Source organism: Drosophila takahashii, chromosome X, assembly GCF_030179915.1.
Source record: "Drosophila takahashii strain IR98-3 E-12201 chromosome X, DtakHiC1v2, whole genome shotgun sequence".
In the NCBI taxonomy this organism is placed as follows: domain Eukaryota; kingdom Metazoa; phylum Arthropoda; class Insecta; order Diptera; family Drosophilidae; genus Drosophila; species Drosophila takahashii.
The window spans coordinates 483,477-511,469 of record NC_091683.1 but is presented as its reverse complement, the minus strand read 5'-3'; the positions used below and the strand labels follow the sequence as shown (position 1 = coordinate 511,469).

Sequence of the window (27,993 nt, the reverse complement as noted above, 5' to 3'; positions counted from 1 at the left end):
GCGTCACCCCGAGTCATTAACATTGGAACTCCGGAGTTCGGACAACAAGTAATTCGTTGAACCTACGGATACGGACCACAGATAGAAAGTTGGGGGAGGCAAAGGCCAGACAGTCTTGCCCAAGACAATTGGGTTCCTTTCTTCTCGGCTCTTCCTGATATGATGAAACACGCCCATCGGGGTTACACATTACAATTGCCCAAGGACATGTGTTGTGCATTTCAAACAAAGAGTATGGTTTTCACAATATTTGATAGGCTTTATCTCAGAAGGCGAGGCAATTACTGAAGTGCATTTTGTATATACATACTCCTGCATATATGAAAAATAAGTTGTTTTTGCGGTTGATTTAGTTTTATGCAAATCCCTGGGAAGTTCCCCCATTTAACTGGTGAAATATTATGCAAATAGTGCAGTAAGTTTTTATATATACGGATTTTCCCAAATATTGCCTTGAACTTTCCTTGTGCTGCGGACGATACCAACTTAATTCCCATTAGATTTAATGAGTTACAATCTTGTATAACCCCTGTCAATCACCACGTACACTGTCCATCAATAATTCAAGCGATTCCCAGCGATGACAATGTCAAACTTTTCCAGCTGACGTGGCCCAAGAGTTAAGAGTTATTAGTCCGAGAGGTGGGTTGGGTGGGCTAGGCCTATTCGATAGGATCAGACAATATTCGAGGGGGGCTCGAACATTTCTCTATTTTTCTAATAACGTCAATATCAATTCGCTGACGTAGTTTGTCCAAAGTTCGAATTTGGTTAGGGGTAAAAGTTTTGGGGTGAACTAGTGGGCAATGGGACATCGTTGCGTGGGTAAGGTGCAGACAATAAACACAAGTACGTGCAGTCAGAGCAATATTTATACGTACGTGTTCTTTTCAGGGCATTCGAGCTGCCCACAACCCCCTGGCATTTTATTTAGCACCCATCGAAAGTAATTGTATACCCTAAGTATTTGATCGCCGAAACACCAAAGTATGGCTTAGCCTCGAGTTGCACTGGTTTCATCATCTTTTTCGCAAGGAACTGCATGTTTTAAAGGAATTCCATCAGACTTACTAAATTTCGATTACAATAATGCTTTGAATTGGGAACTCAAATATTTGACTAACTATTGTATGTATGCTGCAGGAGATTTATTACTCTCCGCAGCCGAATAGAAATGCCTCACGTGCTTTTCCAAAAGTACAGTGGCTAAAATTCTTAAAATATAAAATGTCACGTTTATTAAATTTGTCGAAATTGGGTTTTGACTGATATTATTGAACAGCTACTTATGTCAGAGGTATTGGGAATTTTTTATAAATATATACATTTTTAGAAATACTTTTCATGAGACATTATGTTTGTTGGCGCAAGTTTTCACCCCACTGTGCGATCGCGACCGCGTGCTTTAATTTTGAGAGCAGAAAAGAGAGAATGCTCCACTCTCTACACTGGGCAAAATGAGTTATACTTTTGTCCTAAATTTAAGGGGAGCAAGAACAATAAAAGAAAATTAACAACATGGCGGATGAGTAATATTTGAAAGCAAATTTTTTTAAGTCAATAACTTTATGGATGGCATAACAGGTTTACAAATAAAATAGAATATATTAATTAATACAAAATGGCTAACAAATCTTTAAGTTTCAATTTAGGTATTTTTATTTGAATTAAATAAAATAAATAATCCTTTCGTTAACTTGAAGAGCAAAAACGTTGGGTTTTTTTAATGAAATTTTTTTTATATTAATCTTTCTGCGTTTTTGTAAACACTTTCTCCCAGTGCACGAGCTTCGCTCTCGCTCTCTGTCTCTCTCTTTCTGCTCTGCTCTTTTTTCGCTGCGACTTCGACGTCGTTCGCTTGATTTTCGTTTCATTCATTTTCATTCGACGATTCGCCGTCGCCGCACACGCAGCGAATTTACTGCGCGCTCCGCCGACGAGAAATAAAAAGAAAGCTGAAAAATAAATCAACAAAATATATTTTTCCCACGACGCGCGTTTTCCGCGAGTGTTTTTTTTTCGGCAACTTGCCGATTTGACTTTTTGGATTTTTGGATTTTCACCTTTCCGTCTTACTGGGCATTTTCCATTTCCCATTTTCCGTTCGAGAGTCCCGGAGGCATTCTTGCGTTTCTGGCCACCGATGCAAATCAATTACGCCAGATTTGCAGTGCAAAACAATGGCGTTATTTGTGCAACAACAATTACTAACACAAAGGCAGCAGCAACAACAAGAACAACAAGAGCGAAAAAACCCAAAAACAACAACAACAAAGGCAAAGGAGCAGACAGCCCAGGACATTCAGTTAGTGCCCCAAAAGGAGCCGCCGCAACGACTTGTGCAAAGAATATAAATACCTAAAAATCATAAACAAAAACTGGAACTGAAAAAAAGATAAAAATCTATATGAACAACTAAACTCGAAACGAAATTGAAAAAAAATCTAGATCCAAAGTTGCGCCTGCGCAAAAAGAAAGTTTTTGAAATTTATCCAGCCGAACTGCGTTATTTTGTTTGCTTTTTGTTCGAGTGCATTTCGAGAGTGTTTTATAAATAATTGAAAAATTAAAATTTCAAAAGTTGAAACCACAAAATGGAGCAAATTACGAACTACTTCGAGCACATGGATTACGTGTCCTTCGGCGTGGTGGCACTGCCATGCGTCGTAATCGCCGTCTACGGATTCCTCCAGGTGGCCAGTGGACTGGCGAAGTGCAAAAGTAAGTCCGAATACCGAACAGGTGTGAGTTTTCACCTGAGTCATTATTAAAAGCGGTGCTCTGACTAAGCCACAAAAAACCGACAACCGTCAAGATGTTACACGAAAATTACTCCTCGCAAAGAGCTCAAATTACGGAATGTGTGCGATACCTTGTACATTCAAAACATTTTATTTACTGAATTTTATTTAACATTCTGCTAACTACTTTTCCAATCAAGCTTCTACTTTAAATTTGAAGTTGAATTGAATTGATCCACACTGAAAACTATCTCTCTAACATGTAATTAATAAAGTGTGTATAGTGTATGGTAATATTTATCACATCACAAGTAGCACACATTTTAAAATTTTGATTTTTTCTTTCTTTGTTTTCTTTATTCAAATTTATTATGAAATTGGCAAACTGGTTTTTAAGATAATTTTTGCTATAAAAATAGCTCATGGTCCATGTTTTAAAACTTGAGCCGTGAAGACTTTATGTTTCTGGAAAATAACTTCAGTGGAATTATGCACCATATTTTTCCAATTTGGATACGAATATTTTTTGACACTTTTATAAATGCACAAAATGTTGCAGCTTCAAAAAGCTTAGGTTTTTTATGATTTTTTTAGCATAGTTTAATAAAGACATTTCCAACTTAGTACCAGACGCATACGGAAAAATACACTTGCGGCTTTTTAATTAGGCGACTGATTGATCGGCTAAAGGCATTGTTAGCCATAAGTGAGACCAAATCAATTACGCTATCTTTACGGTTTACGACCCCTTGTCATTAATCAAATTGCATGCCGGCAATAAATGGAATTTAAGCGATTTATCAAGATGTGTATGGACTATAGGCAGTGTGGAAAGAGTCCCTGACAGTTTAGAAAAGGCGATAAAATCAAGGAAGCGTTCCGAGAGTCCCATCAATTGTGGCCAAGTAACCGCAAAGATTTTCCCACTTGATGGATCAATTAAAGTAGACGTTGGGTACAAGTAAAGTACACTGCTCGTCACGCGAATTTGGATTTTTAGACCTCAACCTAATCCACTTTTGGGCTGAGAAATGGAGCAGCATTTTGGCATTTCCACAAAAATGTTTAATCATATTTGCATTAAAGTGTTTGAAGAAGGAACAGCTGCCGGTCTTTCCCACACTCTACACTCCACAACTGACGTATGTACATAGCAATACAATCCGACAATTCAACAATCCAACCAACCAGCCTTTCCAACGCTTACAGTTCTCGGAGTGGGTTTATTTATAGCCCAACTATGGGATCGTATGGGAACCGAGCCGGGAACCCACGGGAAACGTCGCTACTACTACAAGTAGTACTTCCTGACCTACCCCTCGAAATTCGAAATTCAACGAGTGCTTTCAGGGCGATAACGAACGAGTACGAATACGAACTTCAATTGCAATTAATCAGAGAGTTTCTGGATAGAAATTACGGCGTACAAGGTTCGATGGGAACTTGGGAGCTCGAAAGATATCGCCGTTCCTCAAGTAGGAAGCAATCACAATCAAGTTTTTCGTGTCACTCTTGATTTGATTTTGTTGGCTTTTGGTTTATTTTGTGCAAAAAAAACAGAAAAGAGTAAATAAAAACCCGATGTTTACATAATAATCTCCCGATACGATCCGATCCGAACCGATCCCAAAGCCCGCGAGCAACTTTCATTCCACAAAACTAATTTGCATGGAGCCGGGCATAAAAAGCGTCTTTAAGTTGCTTACTTTCTTTTCGGTTGAGAAAGGTCCGCCCTCGGCCATCTGCAATCCGCAATATAGTATATAGTATAGTCTAGTATATATAGAGTGTAGTTAACATTTTCCTCTTACTCTGCCTTTATTTTTCTTACTTTTTCCCAGCTATTTTCGGGTTTTCGGGTTTTCTCATGTGTGTTTATTTCGCCTTGCTCTTGTTATTTTGCCGCCTCTTTGTGCAAATTGAGTTCATTTATTTTTACGTGTAGGCAGTAAATGAATTTCAATAAATTAGCAGAGATACGAACTGCAATTGGCCAAATTAATCAGTGGCGGGAAAATGTCGCAAGACTTTCGAATGGGTGGGCATTTTCTATTCCTCAAGTTGACTGGGGAAACAATTACTTTCGGAAATATTAAATTGGGATAAATTCTTGATCTAATTAATATAAATATATTTTTTCAAATGGTATTTTTCCGTATTTAACAAAGTAAACAAATCATGTTTATTGTTTTAAGGAGCTTTATAAAAACACCCCTATCTTTAGTTTCAATTTTTGCTGGGTCATTTTACTAGGAAGCACTTTTGCGGGTAACCGAGTTCAAGTTCATGTTTTTTATCTTTTTGCACGAAGAAGTTGCGCTGTCTTAGAATGCCTGAAGATAATTGCTGTGATTTTTTACTTAATAGGCGGCTTGGATTTCTAGAACATCTGGAGCAAATTTCACGCGCAATTTGTTCTTATCAGCGGGCCTCGTATTAGTTGTTAATTTGTTGTTTAATGTTTTTTTCCTTACATTTTCTTTTTGTTTTCTTTTTTGCCCTGCTGTTGTTGTTGCCCCGTCCATGGCATTCCATTCCAATTTCCATTCGGCATGCATTATGCAGCACCATGCCTAATAACAATTTGCAGTTAATATGGCTATGGCAACTTTGTGTGTTTTATATATTTTGCGGCGCTTGTGAATTTGTTGCAGATTTTTCTGGTCGACGAGACGCTCGACTCTCGGAGATTATGAAATCCCGCCGAGGCGTCATTTATTATTGTTTATATTATTTTTATTGCCAGATGCGGTGACTGAGAGAGCCAGCCGCAAGTTCAAATCAATCATTTGACGATTTAAGCCCCCGATAAGGCTAGTTATAGTTGTTAAATGTTTCCTAAATCAGTTAAGAGCAATTTAGAGTCTGTTGGGATTTTTCGCATAGAATTATCATTTAGGTGGAACTGAACACCTAAGTTTTAGTTAGAAAATCACCATAATAAATTGAATACTTTTCGGAAATATAGAATTTATTATATTATTCTAGTTGGGAACTCACAACTCTTTTGAGATTTATAGATGTATGAAATAAACTTAACACGATTTATTGCAAGCTAATTTAGCATGTGTACAAATGTTCCCCCTACGCGTGACAGATTTTAATCTGCTCGAATTTGTTATACAACAATTTATGTTTATTAATCTATTAAATGGTGTCAGCTGGTGAGCTGGTGTCTTGCTGTTATTTTTAACACAAACTTTTATTACACAATTTGCCGGTCAGAATTTCGGTTCCTTGGGCATAGGATCATCATATGATTTTGATTATGATTATGGTTTTATTTACCTTATTTATTTCAACTCTTGTGCTAATTTGCGTTTCGATTCGAGATCACGAACACGGCATGCCGTCTACGTGTGGAATGATTGAGATCTTTGAGTTCAAGGGTCGTGACATAATACGGTGGTCCATATTCCATATAAATTTGCATATGGTCTCTGGTCAAAAGTGAAAAGTCAAAGAAATTCGCATTTGTTTTTGCTTCATTTTGAAGACCAGCGGAGACGTGACATAAGAAAGGTCGTCTTCCATTTCCATTTCCAGTTTATGTTTTTGCTTTCTGATGATGGCCAAGTCCAAAGCCAAATGTTAAAGCCAAAGCGAAAGTTTTCGCCTCGCTGGTTTTTTGTTTTTTGTTTTTTTTTTTTTTATCGGTTCGAACTTCTTATTTAACAGCTTCGTTTTCACTTTGCCTTGTTGTGCTTAGCTGTTTTTTTTTTCTTGCCGGTTTCTTTTCTTTTTGATACGTGCGACAATCGAAAATATGAGTCAAAATGTTTTGGAACCGAATTTTGAAATCGCTGACCCAGCAGATATCAGCTAAAATTATGAAATTCCCATTCATCATAATTAATTTGATTAATGATCGTACAAACTGTCGTCGATTTTCCAGATATATTTATTTTCAGGTGCTTTAATTAAGAGCGCAGATTTTTTTACCACAACATTTTTATATTAATAGATGGTGAGAGATAAGTGATTTTCCGATAACTCTTATTATGAGTTTTAAAGGTTTTTCTTTAATTGTTCTTATTTTAAGAATTGTTGCTTTTTTGTGAAAAGTAATAGTTTTAAAAAAGTACTAGTGTCTTTTCGACGACCTTGGGAAAAGTGTTTTGGTTAAAAAAAAATTTCGTTTATTCAGATTGAAAAATCGTTGGCTCGATGGTTTGTTTTGGTCGTTATGCAAGCCAGATTTCCTAATTAACTGTGACCGATTCGCCAAAGAAAACACCAGCCACTCGGCTCGAGCCTCTTCTATTTGCCGTCGCTGTCAGGTGATGCAAGCCAAATGGGATTTAGACACAGACATTTGTCAAGGGGCCCGGCAGTATGGTATGGGCACTATCACTGTATAAAACCTGCCCCTGCCCCTGCACCATCCTCACCATCGCCATTCCCATCCCCATCCCCAATCTCCAATCCCCACGAAGTAATAAGCTAAATTGCCCGATGTATTCGGAGTTGTTAACACTTTGAACAACGCAACAGAGGCAGCAAAATGGAAAGGCATATAGTTGGGAACACTAAACAAAAAATATCTCATACAGTGATTTAATATTATTTAAAATTAAAAAAAAAAATTCCAATGATTTCGGGTTTAAAATCCACAAATTAAATAGTTTTACTAAATCGTAGTCCCTTAAATAATCAACAATTTGTCAATATATCTTCCCGCTTTTCTGCCAGTGCAGCCATTTATGGTGTGTGATTTTTCATAGTTTTCACAGTAGAAAAGAGTGAACGAAACGAAACGAGACGAAGTCGAGAAACGAAGCTAATTGACAGAGGCAACAGCACTTTTACTCTCACCTGCAACATATTACTAGTCCAAAAAGTGTAGAAACCCCATAAACATGGGTAATTTTTGGGTATACAAAGTAGAACAAAAATCATACCAAATTAAATCACGAGTTAATCAACATTGTGTCAGTTTTATTGCCCAAATTCCATATATTTTATATTTAAACATAAACAAAATGAAACAGTTTGCGATAAAGAACACCATGCTGATATCTAACCCCCCTGCGACTACGCACCTGATTTACATATAAACACATATTTTTATTTATGTATATGAATGAATTTATTCGTTGAGCGGTGAGAGGCGAACAGCGATTTCAGCATTTTATTAAGAAATCGTATTTTAAAGAAATCGCCGAAAGAAATGGGTCTTTATAGTTTTACTTTTAAGGGGGTGATTTATGCAGGAAATGTTTAGCCTTTTAAAATGTCTTAAATAGAAAGCACATACACATTTAAATGGCGGGTGATAACGAGTGATTAGGGCTGGAGATATATCAAGTAGTCACCTGAAAAAAAATAGAATCTCTTACACACAGGTTCCTTGACTATCCGATTGAGTTGTTAAAGCAGATTTAAATGTGGATATACAATACAGCCCCACCCATACACATGCCCGTTGGTGTATCTAGAACAATTTATAGATAAAATCTATTCAATTGTTGATCTTTATTTAGAACAACGAGTGGGTAGTGTGATGCTGTGATTTCCTCTCTATAAACTTATTGTTAGACCCATCACCGCCCCATCTATATGCTCGGAATACTCGTATCATCTCCCTCCGATTTCTGATTCTGATTTCTGATCGCATTCCAAACAAGTTTTCACAGCGAATTTGTACACAAATTTTCCACTTTCGCATTTTTGGTTTGCCAACTCTGCTGCATTCTATGTTCCTATCATTTCTGTTGATTTGCATTTGCACATTCAACGCCTCGTATGACAAGCGTGACAAAACCGAAATAAACAAATTTTAAAAAATGCAAAAACGGCGAAAAATTCTAAATTAATAAAGTACTTGGAGAAACGTTACCATACAGAGGGTTTCAGTTTCATTTTGGGGTCTTTCAATTGCCTTATAAACAAACTATTAGTCATACGACTTCATTTCTTAATCCCGATTTGTGTAAGTCTGGTGATTAATTCTGATAACTCTTGTTTTGGGTTAATTACTCATGATATTCCCTCTCGGAATTGATAAACTCATGTTTCATTAGAGGTTTGTGTGTCATATCAGAATAAATGTTATTTATAAACAAGCATTTGTGTCATTAACAATCTTCTCAAAATTATCAGCAATTTTCTGCTTTGTAAGTTATACACCCGTTACTTCCATTATTACCTACTATCCCACCGCTTTTCCACCTTTTTCACATTTTCCTCCATCTCTTTGATCATTCGATTTGTAGGCCGAAGGGCCTTTCACTGCCGCAGTGTCTACAAAAATCGGTGGTTCGGCCTTATACTTATGTGTGTGTGTGTATCTACCCGACTTCTCTTTTGTTATGTATTCGACGGCGCTATTTACTTATGTTTTTTACAAGTGCAATTGAGGTTACTTTCTATTTAAAATTAAATAAATAAGTACGTGCATGCAAATGGAAGTGGAGGTTTGGGGCCAGCCAGGCGATCATTTCGGTGGTTTTCTTCGTTTCTCCATTTCGTTTCGTTTATTTCTTGGCCAAAATGTCTTTTGGCCAATTTCGGCCATTCGGGTCACTGAAAGAATTCTCGTTACATTTCTGAGATCAACTTTATTTCCAATTGGTCTTAAAAATTAACAAAGAACTTTAAGAGTTAAGTTACTGACTCCATCTAGCTGCCATTTAATTTTTTGTTCATAACTTTTTAATGGATGGTTCGATTTTAAAATTTTCTTCTACATTTGGTATTAATAAGCAATATTGTATGTGTACCCAAGAAATATTCACCCTTACTGAGTATTTGGCCAATAAGCAGGTGCTAGCACGCTTCTTCTGGAACCGAAGTCTTGGGCACCTGGATACTTGGCATTGAGCACCTGTCGAGGGGAATTTTAATACAGTAACCATGGCAGCTGGTCAGCTTGCATATTTTAAGTTCTGCAGTCAGAAAAAAGGGTGTATTTTCCATTTTCATATCGTAATTGTAGTGAAATGCACTATTTTGGCCCCTTTTGAGTTGAACAACTCGAGTTTCTAATTCTAATAATGTTTGCAACACTGCTTACTTAACAGTTTGTCAATGTTTTGGTCTATTTTCCACCAGTTTTGTTGTGCAGGCAGCACAGCTGGCGACGTGCATCAAAATCAAAATTTGCCATCATTTCTCTAGCTGTCGTGCCCTTGTTCACTCAAGATTCTGTTAGTATTTCGGTATAGGTTTTGGTTTTGGTTTTTTTTTTTTATTTATTTTATTTTGCCTCTTTTTTGGGAGGAGGATGGTGGATGGTGTTTACTGTTTGTGTTTTCGCTTTATTTTGTCTCGTTTGGTTTGCTTCGGTTTGTTTATTTTTATAAATTGTGCGCTGTGCGCCCATTTGTATTACTTTGATTACTTGGCTGGCTTTTTGCTTTCGGGTGAAATAAATCATCGAGGTTTGCGTTGTGGTCGCTCTGCATTTTGTGTGCGTGCTTTAAATAATGATATCCCTATCCCCCGAAGAGCAATGACAGCGATAACAATAATATATATCATACGTCAGCCGATTCTGTATAGTATACCTAATAATAATAATTACCATAAATATTTCGTATATTTTTATTTTATATTTTTCTCGCAGCGCTTTCTTTGTATGAATGAAGATGAAGGCGAGAATCTGTCGCGTTTTCGCCCCCAAAAAGAAAAATGCAAAACATACCAAAACAAAATGCGAAAACATTTTGTCAAAAGTAATTTCTCAACGAGCGATCAAAACAAAATGCTCTGCACTGAAAATAATGAATAATTTGATTTGGAATCAATTAATAATTGTGGGTATAGTTGGTGTAATTCTTATATGGGATACTAGAAATCATTGTTACCATTGACGCTGGTTTATGCTTCCCTATCTTCCCTTTCAAAGGAATCATTGTTAAAAGATATAATTAAATATATAATCTTAATTTCCTTATTATAAAAAGATACGAGTGCTTTCTCTCCGTGTAAATACAACCATCTCTTTCTGCCAAGTTTGTGTGGGCCGTGAAACTGCGAATAAGAGGAAGAGAAAACCGTGGACGTCGAAAGCAATTGCAAATTGTGATAAACTAGAGAAATAGAAAAATATGGGTCATCCTCAATAGATAGAAATCTGTTGAGCCACTTGTTCTCTGGCTCGTTACTATAGCGAAAAAGAAGCTTTGGGGGCGGAAACTGGGGAAATTAACGGCAAAATCTGTTGGAAATTCCAAGTGTTCTTTGAAAAAAAAAAACAATTACAAAATTAAGCCAAGCATAGCGCACACAAGAATACAGATAAAAGAAAATAGGGTAACAAAATATTGTTGGCTAAATTTGAAAGGGCTAACTCTTAAACAAGAGTTATGGAAGGAAAAAGAATTTCAAACTCCTTAAAGACGCCTCTAAAATGAATTTAATAATGCAGTAAACTCAAAGTCTCTGCAAATACCACATGCTGAAATGCAAAATCTAAAAATAATTTCACCCCACAGATACATGGAAAATGCTTTGATTAAATTGCATTCATCACACTCAATTTAAGTGTGGATGGAAATCCGTATTCATGTTCTTCTTCTTCCTCGCAGAGCTACAAATAAAATTTAAATAAAGACAGCGCTTAATGAAGATGATTTGTTTTGACAAGTGTCAGGATTTTTTGGTTCACAATATTATTACGATACTTGGATTGTAGTTGTTGCTGCTCTTGTTCATTTCGAGTTGTCAGAAAAGTGTCAGAATCTCAAAATTGTGACAGCGAGCACGCGGACTCTCATCTTAAATGAACTCATCCCTCCAATTTTAATTTCGAGACCCCCAAAAACCGAAAGCCAGCAAATAAATAAATATATAAGTCTAGGGAAAATAAATCAAGAAAGATGAAAATTTGGTTCAGCGAAATTAGTTGATTTGTTTGGTTTCGTTCGGGTATTTGAGTAAACAGAAAGTTCCATGATGTTTTCAATTAATAACAATTGCCGAATGATGCGGGGAAAATTGTTTATGAAAAAGGAGCACATTTATATTAAATGTATTTATAGATTGTTTAGGAATTATTCTTGATTTTTATAAGGTGACTTATTTGCTGATAAGCTTATCGATTCCACTTCAGATTGTAGTTCAACAGAAAAGTCATCGTGTTTTTCACGAATGTTTTCGGGGAACAGGGAAATTGAGTTTTCATAAACAAGGTGAATCAAGGTTTTAAAATGTAACCGAAAGAACAACTTATCTAGTTGTCCTAAATATATTTCTAAAAATATTTCATTATTCTTGAACGTATAAACATCCTGTGCCATTCCGATAAGGTCCAATTTGAATTTAGATATAACTCCCAATTAAGCGGAAATCTTTTTTTTCCCCCAAACTTTCTTCCGTTTCAGAGAACATATAGGAAATTGCTTAGTCCCCTGATATCAGTAAGCACATATAGTATAAAAAAAGCGAAAAAACCCCTTAAATTTGTCAAACTTGATACCACACATTGCGCATACGCCATGTGCTCGATGTCGTCATCGGAAGTGATTTGTTTATCGATATTCAAGTGATCCCCACACCCCATTTCCAATCAGATTTTATTGTATGCCGCATAAAACACCTAAAATACCCAGAGGGGCTATACAAATTATGTGAAATATTTCATCGAAGCGTAATACCAATATTTCAACAAATCAAGTGAAATGCAAAACATAGATCTTTGTTTTCATCACGTTGATAATATACCCAATAACAATGTGTAGAACAAAAAAGGGGCTGGGTTATCGGCAATCAGGCATAACGAATCCCATTAAAACGACAGCACATCACGCTCCATCGCCGCGATCTTCTTCCTTCTTCCATAAATTTAAAGCACTTTGATTAGACCAATCCCCGAAAAGCAAAAAGGCAAAAAGCGAACCCAACGGCACGTCCCAGGTTGATAAGTCTTCCTGTTTTCTGCTCTTTTTGGCACTGCCTTACATCAATCTAATTTACGTTTATGTGGCCACAATACGAAATGGCAAAAAGTTCTAGATGTTCGTGCTCGGGCACGTAATTGAATGCGAATCACTTAATTTTCTATGGATTTCTACTCATTTTTATGGCCTGACCGCAATTATACAATACATTAAGGCGGCATTAACATTTCCGGTCCGCCGAAACGAAACATTGGTTATTACAGGGGGCACAGCGCGTGTTTCTTTCCGAAAGTCAAAAGCCGAAACTCTAAACTCAACTTAAAACTAAAAACCGAAAACCCAAAACCGAAAACCAGGGGGCTGCGGAGAAAAGTTCGTTAGCACCACCACCCCGCTCGTAACCCCGGCGGAGCCATTAAACCCATTAGGGAAACTCGTTTCGTGGATTTGTGCGCCGCACTTTTGGGGTCTTGGGAAAATTTCCACTCGATTTTTCGGAGTTTTTTCTCTGGATTTTGGAAAACTTTCATGCAAAACTCGCCCCGCGTGTCAGACATGTGTGTATCGTGTATCTGTGGTTGTCTCTGTCTGAAAATCCACACGCATGCGCCGAATGCGTCGTCATCATCGGTTTAAGTTTAGGTATTTCAGCTGTTGCCATGCGCACAAACATATTGGCATTCCTCGCCTGGGTCCCCTTTTTTCCTAAATACCCTTTAATGGGCGACAGGACATGTGACACTTTACAAGAAACTTCTCTTTTGGTAAAAAAAAAAAAGATTCTGTTATTTATGATCATCTATTAAATTTAAAATAATAATAATTCGTTTAATATTATTGTAAAGATTCAAAGATCTCCCCTTAGGTGAACCAAAGAGTATTCCAAGTTTGCTCTGATCTGCGCAAAGTTTCGTCTGAAGTTTCCCCCATTGTTCGCTCTTCTTCTGTCACGGTCTTCCCTTAATGATCCGCTTCAGTTGGCTCCCCTATACCATTCCACACTATATATACTCACTACGAGGCATTACCTCGTTTCCTTGCCTTTTCCCTTTCGCTGGGATCTCCACTCTTTTATGTACTCACATCCACACACTTATCTATATACATTTCTTCGTTGGAATTCATTCAACTTTGGCGCGCTAAATTATCTGGGCTGTGTGTGTGGTTGCTAACTTGAATGAATATGAATGAATCGTATTTAGCTATTTGATGATTATCATATTGATAGTGATGATGTAGTTGATGAGTTCGGTGGCCACAGAAATAGAATGCATTTCCGTTTTGGCAAAGGCTGAGAAAAGAGGGGGGAAATGCGGGAGGAGGAGGGGGTACAGTGGAGCCTGGGGTGATTGCACACACGTGCCCACAACGATCTTAACGAACTTGTCGCTGTCGCATTTTTATAAGCCTTTTTCCAAACTGGTTCCACGCAATATTATCATTCCGATTCCGATTTTGATTCCGAATCCGATTCGTATGCCGATTCATCGCGATTCAGTGCGGCGCCTCCATAAATCACACGCCCTAATTGACGGCGAGCGAGGGGGCGTGACCGCCAGCGAATTTCACGATTTTGCATTCGCCAAATTAATATTACCAAGAAATAGCAACAAATTACCCCATAATTTTAAAGAGTTCTCCCACTCTCTGCCTGAAGACGCACTGGGGAAAAAGTCTTGAGGATCGAGACAAAAACATTTCATCTTGTCCTGAAAATTAATACACCTTAGTAAAAGTAATGGATATGTAAATATCTTGTGATCTCCGAATATAAATTGATATGTATGAGTAATTTAAATACCACAAATTCAGGTTTTCACTAAGCCTTTTTTTCGGTGTGGTGGGTGGTGTTTTGGGGGGCAGGCGGGGCTCAAAAGGGGGCGGGGCAGGCAGTACGCATATGGAGCGGCGCTAGGCACGAACTGGTACCTGTTTCGCAGTCGTCATTTCGACTGTCTTTGACTCGTCTTGTGCTTTCTGACAGACTTTTTGTTTTACTCCCCTCTATTCCTCTATAAACTTACTGTAGTTTCTGGGGCTCATCAGCTCGCCATCAGCCAGAAATTGTAGAAATTCCAAGATTCATTTATGATCGCGCAGTGAAAGCGAACCAGATGATGAACTTTTCGTTTATGTGCTCGTTGGCTAAAAATACCGGCAAAAGTTCTTATTGAGTGTTAAAACTCACACGCAAACATGAAAATCTTTACGAAAATAACACAAATAATTTGTTTTTTTTGGGCAATGCAAAGCAAAGAAGGGAAATACTCCGAAAAGCGATCATTTTGAGCAACCTTTTCAGGAAGCAATAAATTGCAGGCAGTAAACTTTTGTTATAAGTTGAGATTGCAAGGATAAAAGCAATTTATATTGAAACTATCTACTCGAAAACGTATACATTTTAAAGTGCCACTCAAACTGAAATGCATACAACCAACTTTGATTCAAACGAGTTGTTTCACTCACACAGAAGCGATTCTTGCCGGCTGCCTATAGTTCTATATAAGAAAATATTCAAACTGGATTTGGGCGGTCCAAAATTTGCACACCGACTTCTTTATATTAGCTAGGCGTACATGTGTGTGTTCGCATGCCCTATAAGTCCACTGATTCCGAGCACCGTCGAATTATCAGGAAAAGAGGTTTCTAGGAGTTTGGGGGAAAAAAAGAACAGCAAAACATGGGATCACATGGCCCTGTAGATTTCTGTTTTTCGGCCATTTGGACACCTTGGCAGTTGACGTAGTTGCTGTGGAATATTATTATCAACATGTTATCGGAACAGTTCAAGACACTTTCAAAACAAACAAAACATTTGCACAAAAGTATCAAAATTTTCGCCGTTGGTTTCGCTTCTTTTCGTCTTTAGTGAACACTACCACCATTACACTATCTCCACTAAATCGAATCGAATCGAGCTTAATCTTTTCTAATCCTTGGAAAAGCGGGGAGAAGCGCAAAAATTGCAAACATTAATGAAAAGGTGTCAATATCAGCCGAATTGGGGATAAACTTCGGCCAGTCGAAGACTAAGTATTTACCCTTGCAAATAGATAATTCCGATTGATTCCATAATGGTATAACTAAGAACGACAAAAAACGACTGGGTACCAAGTTTAACAATATTATCTATCTAAACGAACGAGTTACGCTGATCTTAATTCAAAACGATCGTGTTTCTGAAAGGTATTCCTCGCATTTTCCACTTTCCATATGGTAATGCGGTAATACCCTCTCCGATCCAGATACCCATGCATTTAGCATACCCACTCCCATACCCACACACCTTATCTAAGTAGGAAGCTTGAGCGACCAGGGGCACGTGGTCAGAACCTGGTCGAAAAGCGAAAAGCCCCACAAACACAGTGTGACTTGGCCTAGGTTTTATTTTCCCCCAGCGAAAGAGTCGCCCAGCGAAAGAGTCGGCAACAGAGATATAGAAAGGGACAGAGCGAGGGGCACAGAGCACAGAAGCGATGAATTCGCTGTATTCCCGCTTTATCAGCGGGTGATTCACTGTGTCGTCATCGAAAAGCGAATTGTACGACTCTGTCTCTGGGGTTTTTTCGCTGTATTTTTCTTGGCGCCCAGCTTTTTGTGTTTATATCGCGAGCGTTCGCTAATCGCGCCATTTAGTTGGCTTTCAACTGCAAGTGCAGGCGGTTTGCTAAGGGTTCCCGTATAAAATACAATAAACAACAAACCATCAACAACAGAAAATTACCAAAACAAAGCAAAGTTTTTGTTTTCCGAAACCTGCAATTAATTCGAACGCGTTTATGTCTGCAGCGGTGCGATGCATTTCTTTCTCGAAGATTTCTTGCAAGTACATCTACTTAAGATTTGTAAGTTTCGGATGGGAATAGTACTATGTGATAAGAAATTCGTTTGATTACTCTTTAAGAAAGTGAATACTAATGTGTTGCCTCCCCTTTCCAGATGACAAAATGCAGCGTTGCAACCAGAACAGCAGCAGCAGCAACATCAACACGACCAGCAACACCAGCGGCAGCAGCAACAGCAACAAACGCTGCCCTCCGAAGTACGCCGGCAACAACCTAGCAGCAACTAACGGCATGATGGCCTACCAGCAACATGCAACAGCCACGGCAGCAACATTGCAGCACGGCAGCAACAAGACTCGCAAGAGTCGCTACAACAGCAACGGCAACAAGCAGCAACAGCAGTTTGGGAATATTCAGAAGCGGAATGGCATCGGAATCGCTGGCCTCGCCGGAAGTGAGTCCTCGTCCTCCCCCTCGAAGACCACCTGGTTGGAGAGAGGCTACGGACATCGGCTGGCCAATTCTTCATGCATCGAAGGTGAGTTCTTAGTAGTCAAAGTAGGATTTAAGAAGAATTTCAATAGCATTTACTAGTCGTTTATTTACAAACAAAGAGCTTAGTAATTTGCAATTTTCACATGTGCAACATACTTAGTAATCAGCAAGTTCAGCGATTAAACAAATCGCCTGAGTCACTTTAACCACCACCATTTCTTGGCACTGAGCTTTTGTTACGAATTTCGACGGTTCTACGGGGTTTTAGTCAGTCTTGCGCCCACATAAATATATATATATACATATCTTGGCTCATGGGTATCGGAATAAAGGCGGCGGACTCCGGAGACGCTGATTCACGATTTCGCTTTGTTTTTAATAAAATTCCAAGCAAATCGGGCGGCATCTATAGTGAATCACACCCGGCCACGAATTTAACGTCATCGCCGCTAACGGCAATGAAAACGGGAACGGGAATTCGGATCGTATCGGATCGGATCGGGTATGTGGAACGGGAACGAAACGGGTATTTTGAAAGCGTCATGGCCAAACGGAAACAGTGCTGAGATACGGATTCGATCTATATTTCTGGGTCAGTGGGTGGACGGGCGGTGGTATCTGACATTTATTACGGAAACATCATTGAATGTGGAGTGGCAAAACAACAAATTATTGAGAATCTCTGCAGGGTAGCCGTTTTTATTTGTTATTCATTGTGTTTCCAAGAATGCTTATTATATCAAAAATGTTTTCAAAACATATATTCCATTTCTGTTTACAAATCTTGAGTAATGAGTGCGCAATTATCTTACCGACAGCTCATCGAAATAAATATTGGCAGGGGGCGGTGGGGGCATATATCAAACTTAAGTGCCTTACCACCCTAAATTTTCCGTATTGCGTTTCGAGGGAAACTTATATAAAGACCTTCCCCCTTACCACACCCAAGTGAAAAGTCCACTCGAACTGAAGCGATATCTATTTATGGTGTCAGTGGAAAGTTCTTATCAAAGTGGGTCTATCTATAAGTAGGCATTCGATGGGGGGTAAAGCCTCGGTTACTAGCATTTCAATTAACTTTGAGATATCCCAGCACTTGAGGTGTAATACATATTTTTATGGCTGTCACTGTCCACTGGAAACCAGCTCTGCTCACAAATAAGAAAATTGCAGGAAATCTTCGCTTAAGCTTAATATAGGAACCTTGTATCGGAACTATTCAAGAGGAATGTACGTATGGATATATATAGCATAGACAGAGAGAGAGATTCCGAGATTCCCCGCCTTTCATGGCTTTCGCTTTCGATTCGCATTAAAAATCAATTAAAAATTGGGCGGATCGACGAAAACAAAAGGAAATTAAATAAACAAACAAAGGCACCTCCATCTCCCCGAGAAAAGGCAGGGCGTTTGGGTCGTAAAAATATCAACAAACTATAATAAAAATTCAAATTCTTACGGCCAATCTTATAATATATGCGCACGGGGGAATTATGTGTGGACTTACAAAAGAGCTTCGGCTTGCCAACTGATCATCGATCGGCAATTATGATTGGGATCGAAGATTACCGATTGTAATTGCACATAAATCTATTGACCTTCATTTGTTCGTTAAGTAAGTAGAAAAAATGATTACTTTTGATTGGTTCGGATTTCCAAAACTTACTAGAAAACGTAGTCTCAAGATCTTTGATTCGTTATCGAGACTTCTAGTGTAATTTTTGTGTGTTCGAATTTTCCATAACTCATTTTCGGCATTAATCAAGAAAACTTTCCAGAATCGGGTTTGAATTTTTGTTGTTATCTTCGGGACTGGAATACAAACGTGTATTTGCCATAGAGGCTATTAAGCTAAGACGCAATAGAGAAGCAGCTGATTAGGGTTCAGATTTTTGAGTTCTCAATCAGCTGGCGCCTCTTAAAGAATTTGTTATTTGTTGTTGGTTTCTTTTCTGCCGTATCAGGTGTATTATATTGGTCGTAGTATCAGTCGTCGATCGATTTTGGTCAAACGATGAACTGATAATCGATGAGGACCCGAACTGAACGTGTGTACTATACATACTATACTATATGGATACGTGTGCTTTTGCTGGCAATGGCAATCGTTACATAACCGATCGTTTTCGTTTTGTCATTCATTAGCACTTGGCTGGAAAAAGGTGGTCGAGAACCGAGATCTCTGAGATCTCCGTGATTGCACAAGCGAAATTTGCACCGCGACGTTAAGTGCCAAAAATAATACGAAACGAGAGCAGAACTTGATATTTCGATCTCTTCCGTTTGGGAAATTAGGGAAAAACTCATACCACCGAAAGGAATAGTTATTGCATATTTAATAAGAGAATACCTAGGAAGTTCCATGAATAAATCACTAACATATTTAAATATTTCTAAAATATGATCTTGAATTGACCAACTTCCCAGCATTGTCTCAATCGAAATAGTATGCCCAAAGTCTGCCATTAGGCCATTTTATACGGCACACACTCATTAGATAATTGTCTTGGCCCAAAGACAACCGGCAGTGTGGTTTTTGCGGCCCGGCATTTGGCGAATGCGTTTTTCACGCCCCACTGAATCGCACACGGATCGGATTTGAGGCTATATATGGGTGCACATATATCTTCCCCCGACTCGCAGCCTTTCTCTGTCGATTGTTTCTCTCTGTAGGCCAGTTGCAATGCGAGTCCAAAGACAACTTGAACTCATTTTCGCTTGCCATTTTAAGTGGTGCCAACTAACGGTGCAACGTGCCACAATAAAACACAGTCACCTCGATGTAACCGGCTGAAATGGACGAGTACAGTGCGATCTACGAGTGTAATTTGAGCTATCCCCTCTTTTAACTAAAACTCCATATCATATCATATCATGTTCCGCACTGTACTTTGCATTATTAACCCATTAAAGACCGCACTACTTGTATAACAATCGTAAAAAGTGCTCGCAATTCCGTTCAGCTCAATCATCACATCATCGTGATCGCCGAGCTCAAGCAACCTCACCATCACTCGCATTTCTTTGCCGATCTTTGGAATCTTTGGAATAGCTTCTCCACTTAACCCCCCGATGCCCCACCGCACTGTCTGCGATGTCTGTGATTCGCCGCCGCCGGCAATAGTCAAGGTTAACGTGTTCGCCGTTTAAGCACCGGGCGTTTACCCAATGTCTGAATTTCTGAGACTGCGACTGAGACTGAGTCCCCGTCTCCAATACAACGCGATGCGATGCGATACGATCCAAACTTGGGGACCAGAGATCACCGAGATCGCCGCTCAGTGTGCGTGGGTGATTGGGGGTTAATTGTGGGGAGAAAGTTTAGGAAGCAAAGGGATTTTCACCTCTTATGTCAGACAAATCAATTGGGAAAGTCAGTTTCACGTAACAAAGATAAAAAGTAAAAAAGATAAATATTATCCCTTAATCGTCATATGTGGTTATCTTTCATCCATGGGTAAATATTTTCTAGGCCTTTTTTAGTGGAAGGATTACCTCTGTATAGTGCTCATAAAAGAGCATAGGTGTTTACCAAGAAAAGCAAAATGTTCTAGGAACATTTTCTAGAATATTTAATAGAGGTATTTAGCTCTCATAAAACATGAGAACGTATCCTAATGGATCCCACTCACCAAGACCTTAAACTTTAACCGAACACAAAGGAGATCCCATAACGTTATTCTTAGAACATTTATCGCAGGGTAAATATTGTTGTACATTGTTTTTTAGAATACACCTAATAGGCACATAAAGATATAAAGATTATTAATCGGGCTATTTTGAAATGGGTTCCAGAATAAAGAAATGCCTGATAAAGCGAATTTACGGGCCCCCTTTAGAGACTATAAAGTCAGACCAACAGATCAGTTGCCAGGTATTATCTAATGATTTGATTACAACAATGTGACGATTGCATGCCTTGGTTATATATCTAAATAGTTTGCCCCTAAATACAGTCGGTCATTTGGATTTTTACGGCTATCTTTTTTTGTTTTTGGCTTGGAAATTATTAAATCTTTGTGCCCCTTCTGCTGACCTCAATGGCCACATTTTGCATACGCTAATGCTATAGCCGTATATATTATATCTATACTCATACTCATACTCGTATTTGATTAATACAACTCATATTAGTTTACATTAAAGGCGACTATTGGACTGTGCCAAAACTTTGGACGGACGACGACGGGATGTTGTGACATACGTGAGCGTGTTGTGTTCGGTTTCTGTTTCTGTTTCGGTTTCGGTCACAATTAACTATCGCGATGATGTTTACGAGTATTATAGTTATACACTTTTTCGCTTCGCTCAAAGCCAAGTTTTTGGGCTCATTAAAAATGCACAAACCAATTGCGAGACGAGTAATTTTGTTCGTTGTCTCTTGGCACAGGAAGCGCCGCATAAAACCGAAGGTCGTTTTTAAGTCGTGGAAAATTATACTCTCGAGTACCTGGGTTGGGATGCTTTATAGATCTTAAAAAAAAAAAAAAAAAAAAAATGGGTCGCCCAATGACGTGATGGTTGAGAATTATAACATCTATTGCGTCACTAGTGCGGATGGTTTGATAAAACTAATGCATATTTATGGACTTATCTCGACAGTTGACTGTCATATCAAAGTTCTACCTTTTAGTGCTTTCCCGAGATGAATAAATATATTAGTGACGGAGTAATATTTATGACCTTCAGGGATTGGGGATGGGGACTCATCGTCATAGGAAAGACTATCTCCCACCTATCTCGAACAGCTGTTGAATTTATAATTCCGAACCGAGTCGAATTGAGTCGATTTGATTCTATTTTTCGGGATTGCCGCACCAGAGGGCTGATTGGAGTGGCGACTTTCGGCATTCGCCACTCAAACAATCACAATCACAATCAAAATCGGAGTCACAATCACAATCACAGGTGCGGAGACAATCGCGGCACTCGAGGGAACTTTTGGACGCTGTTGCCGTAGGTAACTGGAAATTGGGCAGTGGGGAATATGTACATAGGAACGGGAATATAATGGTGGGCCCCTGGACACGCACTTCTTATCACTGCCCAGTAACCAGCAATGTGGGTAGCCTTCAGTCTAGACAGAGCAACTTAAATCTATGGCGCATGGCGCAAAAGGCAGTATTTCAGATTTCAGTTTTCAGATTTTCAGTACGCCAAACGTTTTAGCTCAATTTCCACTGTAAAACTGATATAATTGGTCCAGAAACAATAGTTGGGTAATCGTTTAAGTGTTCCCAATTATTCAATATACATTTTCCCTTTGCGTGTTTCCATGCCCGTAATATGGTAGTTAAATTTTGTATTTAAATCAATTTCTGTGCCAGTCGTATTTTATATCACGAGAGCTGATACCATGTATTATGCCTTATATACTGCGCACAGTGTACCGATGGATTATCATTTGTCAGCCGCTGACACGTTAGTCTCACTTATTTAACTAAACTATCTAATCGCGGGCTCTCGAGTGCTTTTATTTACTGCGTTCAGTCGTACTCCTTCTAAGGTTAAGGTCTGCAAATGAGGAGCGAGATGAAATGCCCTTGGAAGTGACAGTATGACATTAACTTATGATGGCAATGAAAATATTAATCTTGGAAATTTATTCACATAAGTTTAAGGTTTAACATTTGAGTGACCAATTTGTCATTATAGTGTGACCAAAAGCGCATGTAAAGCAGCTTCCCCGTAAAGTTCTCGCAAGGTGATGAAGAGTACCTGAACCTTCGATCATGCCCCACCTTTCGCTATGTTTACCTTTTAGTCGGATGTACATAAGTGTATATATATTCCCATACATGATTTTTCAAGGCTGTTCGGAGAGTTTGGCGCGTGCGTCGGTCGGCGATAAAGCCATATTATAGGGCCCGTCGTAAAAACGTTTAAAAACAACATTTCGGTGGGCTGCCGAGAGTTGGACAGATGGCCAAAAGGCGACCCGCAACACGCCCAAAACTGGCCACGCCTTATCTAATCGTTGACCACGCACTCGACATACCCCATGTACGTAAATACTGAGCCATACGTGATAGTTATACCCACATATATGTTTTTCGCACATGTGCTGGGGGTATGTGGTATGGGTACATATGTAAACAATAATTCGATCCGGCCGATATCATTTCTTCCTCCCCCGACTTATGATGATCCCATTGGGTCTTTGGGCTTCCAGCTCACGTCTGGGTGCTTAGTGGTACGGCGTCCTTCGGCTCTGCGAAGTCAACAAACCCACCTCGCCATATGATTTATCTATGCGCGCTTTGAAATTCAATTTCAGCCCGACCAGCCGACACTTTCTGGGGCCCCGAAACGGGCTATGTAGCGATACTACATGGGGAGTACGTACTACGCACATGAGTGTTAAGGAAGTGCTTTTCACTACAAGGAAGCGGTTGGCATTTCACAAATCAGCAGGTAGGAAGCAGATAAGAAAATAGAGGCGTCATAAGACCCGCGATCTCGAGATCCGAGTGACGGACTAGGAAGACATAACATGGTCGAGTTTAGTTGGCTCAAAGTGCGTCAATTCGAATGTCCTCGATAGATAGATTGTATCCACAATATATTGTACAAGTGTTTCGGGGGGCAAGGCTAAAAATAAATTATTTAAACTATGATTGGTTGATATATTGCGTCTAATAGCGCAACTTTAGGTGTCGTATTAATATTCATAAATTCAGCTTAAGTAGTTCCATTCAATCAACTGGACTCTTTGTTTATACAGCGTGATAAATCCTCAGCAAAATGTAAACCCCAAAAAGTTCCAACTGATCTTCGACAACAGGTCAAGCCAGCTCAAGTCCCGAACCCCCCTTCCCCATTATGAAACACCCCCCACAACGAAGCCCCCTTGGGAACTTTAATGATAAGTTGAGAACAAGAATTGAAATGGGAATGAGAATGAGAATGGGGAAAATGATGAGCTAAATGCGGAAGCAGAGAACTCAGAACATAAAGCGCTTAATAGGTAGAAGTAATAATAACAGTCGGCATATAAAAGTCATAATAAAATGTGTATAATTGTAATGCGTCAACACGAGAGCCCCTGGCCCCCTCCCACTCCCCACTCCCCCTCCACTGCCACCCCCTTTTGGGCACGCCCGTTGTTGGGTGGCAACCAAATAAGCTGAATTAGCAAAAACTCGAGGTAGGAACCCCGCACACATGCGTCAATTTCCAGTCATGCGTAACCTTCCCTAAATCAAATCACACTATCAAAAATTAAATACATACGGTTACAGAGAGAAAAAAAAATTTACTATTATTTTAACGAAAGAAAAAGATTGTCCCTAGTAGCTTTTTCTAAAATATCCCATGCAAAAAATACATAAAAACCTTTATTAATTTTACTTTTCGGTTTTCAATAAAGTATAAAAAAACCATTAATAGAGTTTCAAAAGGGTGCAAATTTCTCCGAGTGTACTAGCTTATAAAACAGAGAGAGGCAGAGATAGAAACAGCGAAAAAGAGAGGAAATACTCAAAAGCACGTGGCGTTTGTTGATAAGCGTGTATTAAGTGTTTGTGTGAGTATTTGGGATTTACGCTTGTGTGCGAACCTACGAGCGTGTGTGCGCTGTTATCAGAAATTTGAATTTCTGAAAGAATATTGTATTTGATTGCCAGAAATTCACGGGATGTGGTTAATGAATTGAGTTACGGGAAATATAAAATATTAAAAAAATATTATTAACAGATAAAAAAAATTTAATTGTTTTGGGAAATATATATTAAAATAGATATGGCTCTTTTTAATTCAATATAATCAAATATTATAACAACAAATATTATGCATTTAATGAATATCTAATTGGTTATTGAATTGAGTTAGGCTAAAATATGAAGTATTAAAAAAAAATTCTATAGGAAATACAAAAAAAAACTGTAAATGGTTTTGGGATACAATAAAAAATTGTCTCCCAAAACAATTTAGAGTTTTTTTTGTATTTTTTTTAACATTCAAATATTATATCAAAATAAAATATAAAGCATCTAATTAATATCTATTCCTTTCCCCACTTTCGTTCACAGACAAATTCCTGGGCCAGCACAATCCGGGGCATCGGAATAGCACCAGCAGCGAGGCGACCAGCGAGGACATCGACTCCAGCAGGGAGCACCTGAACAAGCCCAAGGGCAGTTCGAGCGGAGGAGGCGGAAGCAGTTGCAACAACCATGTGGCCGGCGGCAACAAGAGCCGCTCGAAGCGCCAGGCGAAGTCGTGTGGCCAGCAGATCCGCCAGAATCCCGACCAGAAGCCAGCGGGAGCCACTGCCTCCAAGGCCAAGCAGGCCAACGGCAAGTGGCGCCAGCAGCAGCCCAATCCCAATGGCAATGCCAATCCCAACCAGCAGCAGCAGCAACAGCAACAGCAGAAGCGCAGCAACAAGAAAGTGCAGGGAAAGTGCAGCAGCATCGCCGGAAATGCCGGCAGCAACGGCGCCAAGCACGCCGGCAGCCATCCCCGCAAGATGGCCACCTGCGACAGCAGCTCCTCTTCGGCCCTCAGCTCGCCCACCAGTTCGCCCGGCAGCTCCCCGCAGGCCAACGGCAGCCGGAAGCGGATCGAGCGCTCCCTGATGCCGGGAGCCGCTTTGGAGTGGCGGCGGGAGCGGGAACGCGGCCGCCAGAACGCCAACTTCCTGGTGCCCCCGCTCCGGCAGTACGAGCAGCTGGACCTGGACGACCGGAGCCTGGTGCAGCAGCTGCGGCGCCACGTCATCGACCACCACCTGCTGCGCGTCTACGGCTTCCCCGTGGAGTCCGTCGTCCACGAGGGCGCCATCGAGATCTTCAAGTGCCTGCCGCACATGAGCTTCGCCGCCGCCCTGGCGGAAACGGTGATCAACTGCCACGACGGGCTGAGCAGCCAGCAGGCGGAGGAGGTGGCCACCTCCAGTGACTCGGGCAACAGCTCGCCCCGCTCCCTGGACTCGGAGTCCTCCGGCGAGTGGAGCGGCAGCGAGTGCGAGTCCTCCAACTCCTCCTCGTCCTCGTCCTCCGCCGATGGCGATGGCGAACTGGGTCTCGAGCTCAAGTACTGCCAGTACGTCCAGGTGGAGCGGAGCCTGGCCAAGCCGTGCGCCCGCTGCAAGCGGCACTTCCTGGTGGACGAGCTGACCGGCGAGTACCTGAGCCGCGAGGAGTGCCACTACCACTCGGGCAAGTACCAGCGCTACTACGACGGCGTCTGCCACGGCCGCTGGACGTGCTGCAACGAGGGCGAGGAGAGCTCGCCGGGATGCTGCCAGGGCGACCGGCACGTGTGGACCGGCTCGGTGGTGGGCGTCAATGGGCCGTACTATGATTTTGTGCGCACCCAGCACAGGGATCAGTCGGAAGAGCAATCCCCCGCCGTCTACGCCCTCGACTGCGAGATGAGCTACACGGGCCGCGGTCTGGACGTGACCAAGGTCTCGCTGGTGGCCCTCAACGGGCAGCTGGTGTACGAGCACTTCGTGCGGCCCGAGTGCGACATCGTGGACTACAACACCCGGTACTCGGGCATCTCGGAGCGGGACCTGCGCTCCGGCGCCAAGAGCCTGGCCGAGGTGCAGCGGGATCTGCTCCAGCTGATCGCCGCCGACACGATCCTCGTCGGCCACGGGCTGGACAACGACCTGCGGGCCCTGCGGCTGGTGCACAACACCCTGATCGACACCTCTATCAGCTTCCCGCACTGCAGCGGCTTCCCCTACCGCCGGGCCCTGCGCCACCTGACCAAGGTCCACCTGAAGCGGGAGATCCAGAGCGGCGACGGGACCACGGGACACAGCAGCTTCGAGGACGCGAGGGCCTGCATGGAGCTGATGCTCTGGCGGATCGGCCGGGAACAGGATCCCACATGGAGCTGGGACGATTGAGGAGGGGGATCTATCGGGGGATCTATCGAGGGGCCAGCAAGTACTTTTAGTCGTTAGGAGATCGCCTAGTTTGTACCGTATTCAAGAAACAAAACACAATCCCAAAATCTCAGCTGGGGCGCCCACCTGGCAGTCGGTTTCTATGCCACCGATCTATACTATACTGTGTAGATCTATAAAGACCCATTGCCAGGTGTCGGCTCAGCGTATATCATATACACCTATATCGAGAAAATCGAGTAAATCGAGCAAATCGAGTAAATCGCAAATTGGAAAAATTACAAAAATGGCAAAAAAAAAATAGAGAGGATAATAATATTTATATGCGATACATAAGGTACATTTTGTAAGCGTATATTTATAGAGATAAAATAGAACTTTAATCTACATATGTATATACACATATTGTTTTTTTTTTCTTGATTAATTTCGAACCACGAGAAAATGTACTGAAGTTTTAGCTGTGATGTTTTTTTCACTTTCTCACATATTTACACGACAAAAGGAAAATGAAAAGTAAAAGCAAACAAAAAAAGAGAAGAAAAATACAAAAATATATACATACGCATACATTATTTTTTTAAGAGCACAGAAGAAAGGCAATCCAAATACTTTTTAATTTCGACCAAAACTTTCAACTAAATCACTCCATTTATCATAATCTACCATTAGGTTTCGTTTCGTTTTATTTTTTCCCCAAACCAAACCATTTCTTTTATTATTTTACGAATATACAAATCATCTCATACGCAAACGGAAGAAGAAAAAAGTAAAGTTTAACTTTAACTACTTTATACACTATGCATAAACGTAAGTTAGGTTAATCCTGTGTTTTTTTCCAAAACTTTTTGATTATTTATTTAACGAATTCGCGCGACAAGTTCATTGAAAACTTCTTCAAGTGTTTAATTTTTCACATTGAACTCCATTCTTAGGCTAAGCTATATATTTGTTTTCTCTCGAGAAACTATCGACTATTAAAACCACTATTCCTTGACTCCGATTTCATAAGACGAGACGAGGAATACTTTATTCGAAAATCGATGTTCCTAGCAGCATAAGTTTCAGCACAAGTACACTGCAAAAAGCGGCTGTTTTTATATTGAACGGAAAGAGAAAGAAGAGAAGAGTAATGCAAATGCACAACGACAAAATTTAAAGAGAATAAAAGAAACAAAGATTTGTTTAAAACTAAATATCACCTCAAGCAAATGATTCTTATTATTGGCATGGGAATTGGTACAAGGGTTTAGGATCTAATCAATTCC

The 27,993-nt window shown here is 40.2% G+C and overlaps 1 protein-coding gene across 7 annotated transcripts; it reads left to right on the top strand.

Moving 5' to 3' along the window:
• Positions 1-1,894: 1,894 nt before the first annotated feature.
• prage lies at positions 1,895-27,937 on the top strand. 7 transcript variants are annotated; one of them, XM_070218244.1, is made up of 4 exons: positions 15,311-15,566; positions 16,373-16,428; positions 16,523-16,906; positions 24,894-27,937. In XM_070218244.1, exons 1-4 carry the CDS (start codon positions 15,559-15,561, stop codon positions 26,723-26,725), a joined length of 2,280 nt encoding a protein of 759 aa, XP_070074345.1. In that variant the 5' UTR covers positions 15,311-15,558; the 3' UTR covers positions 26,726-27,937. The 7 variants fall into 7 exon arrangements, with proteins under 7 accessions (XP_017006608.3, XP_070074345.1, XP_070074348.1 ...); XM_070218247.1 differs by having other exon boundaries at positions 16,300-16,428; XM_070218246.1 differs by having other exon boundaries at positions 16,220-16,428.
• The last annotated feature ends 56 nt before the right edge of the window (positions 27,938-27,993 follow it).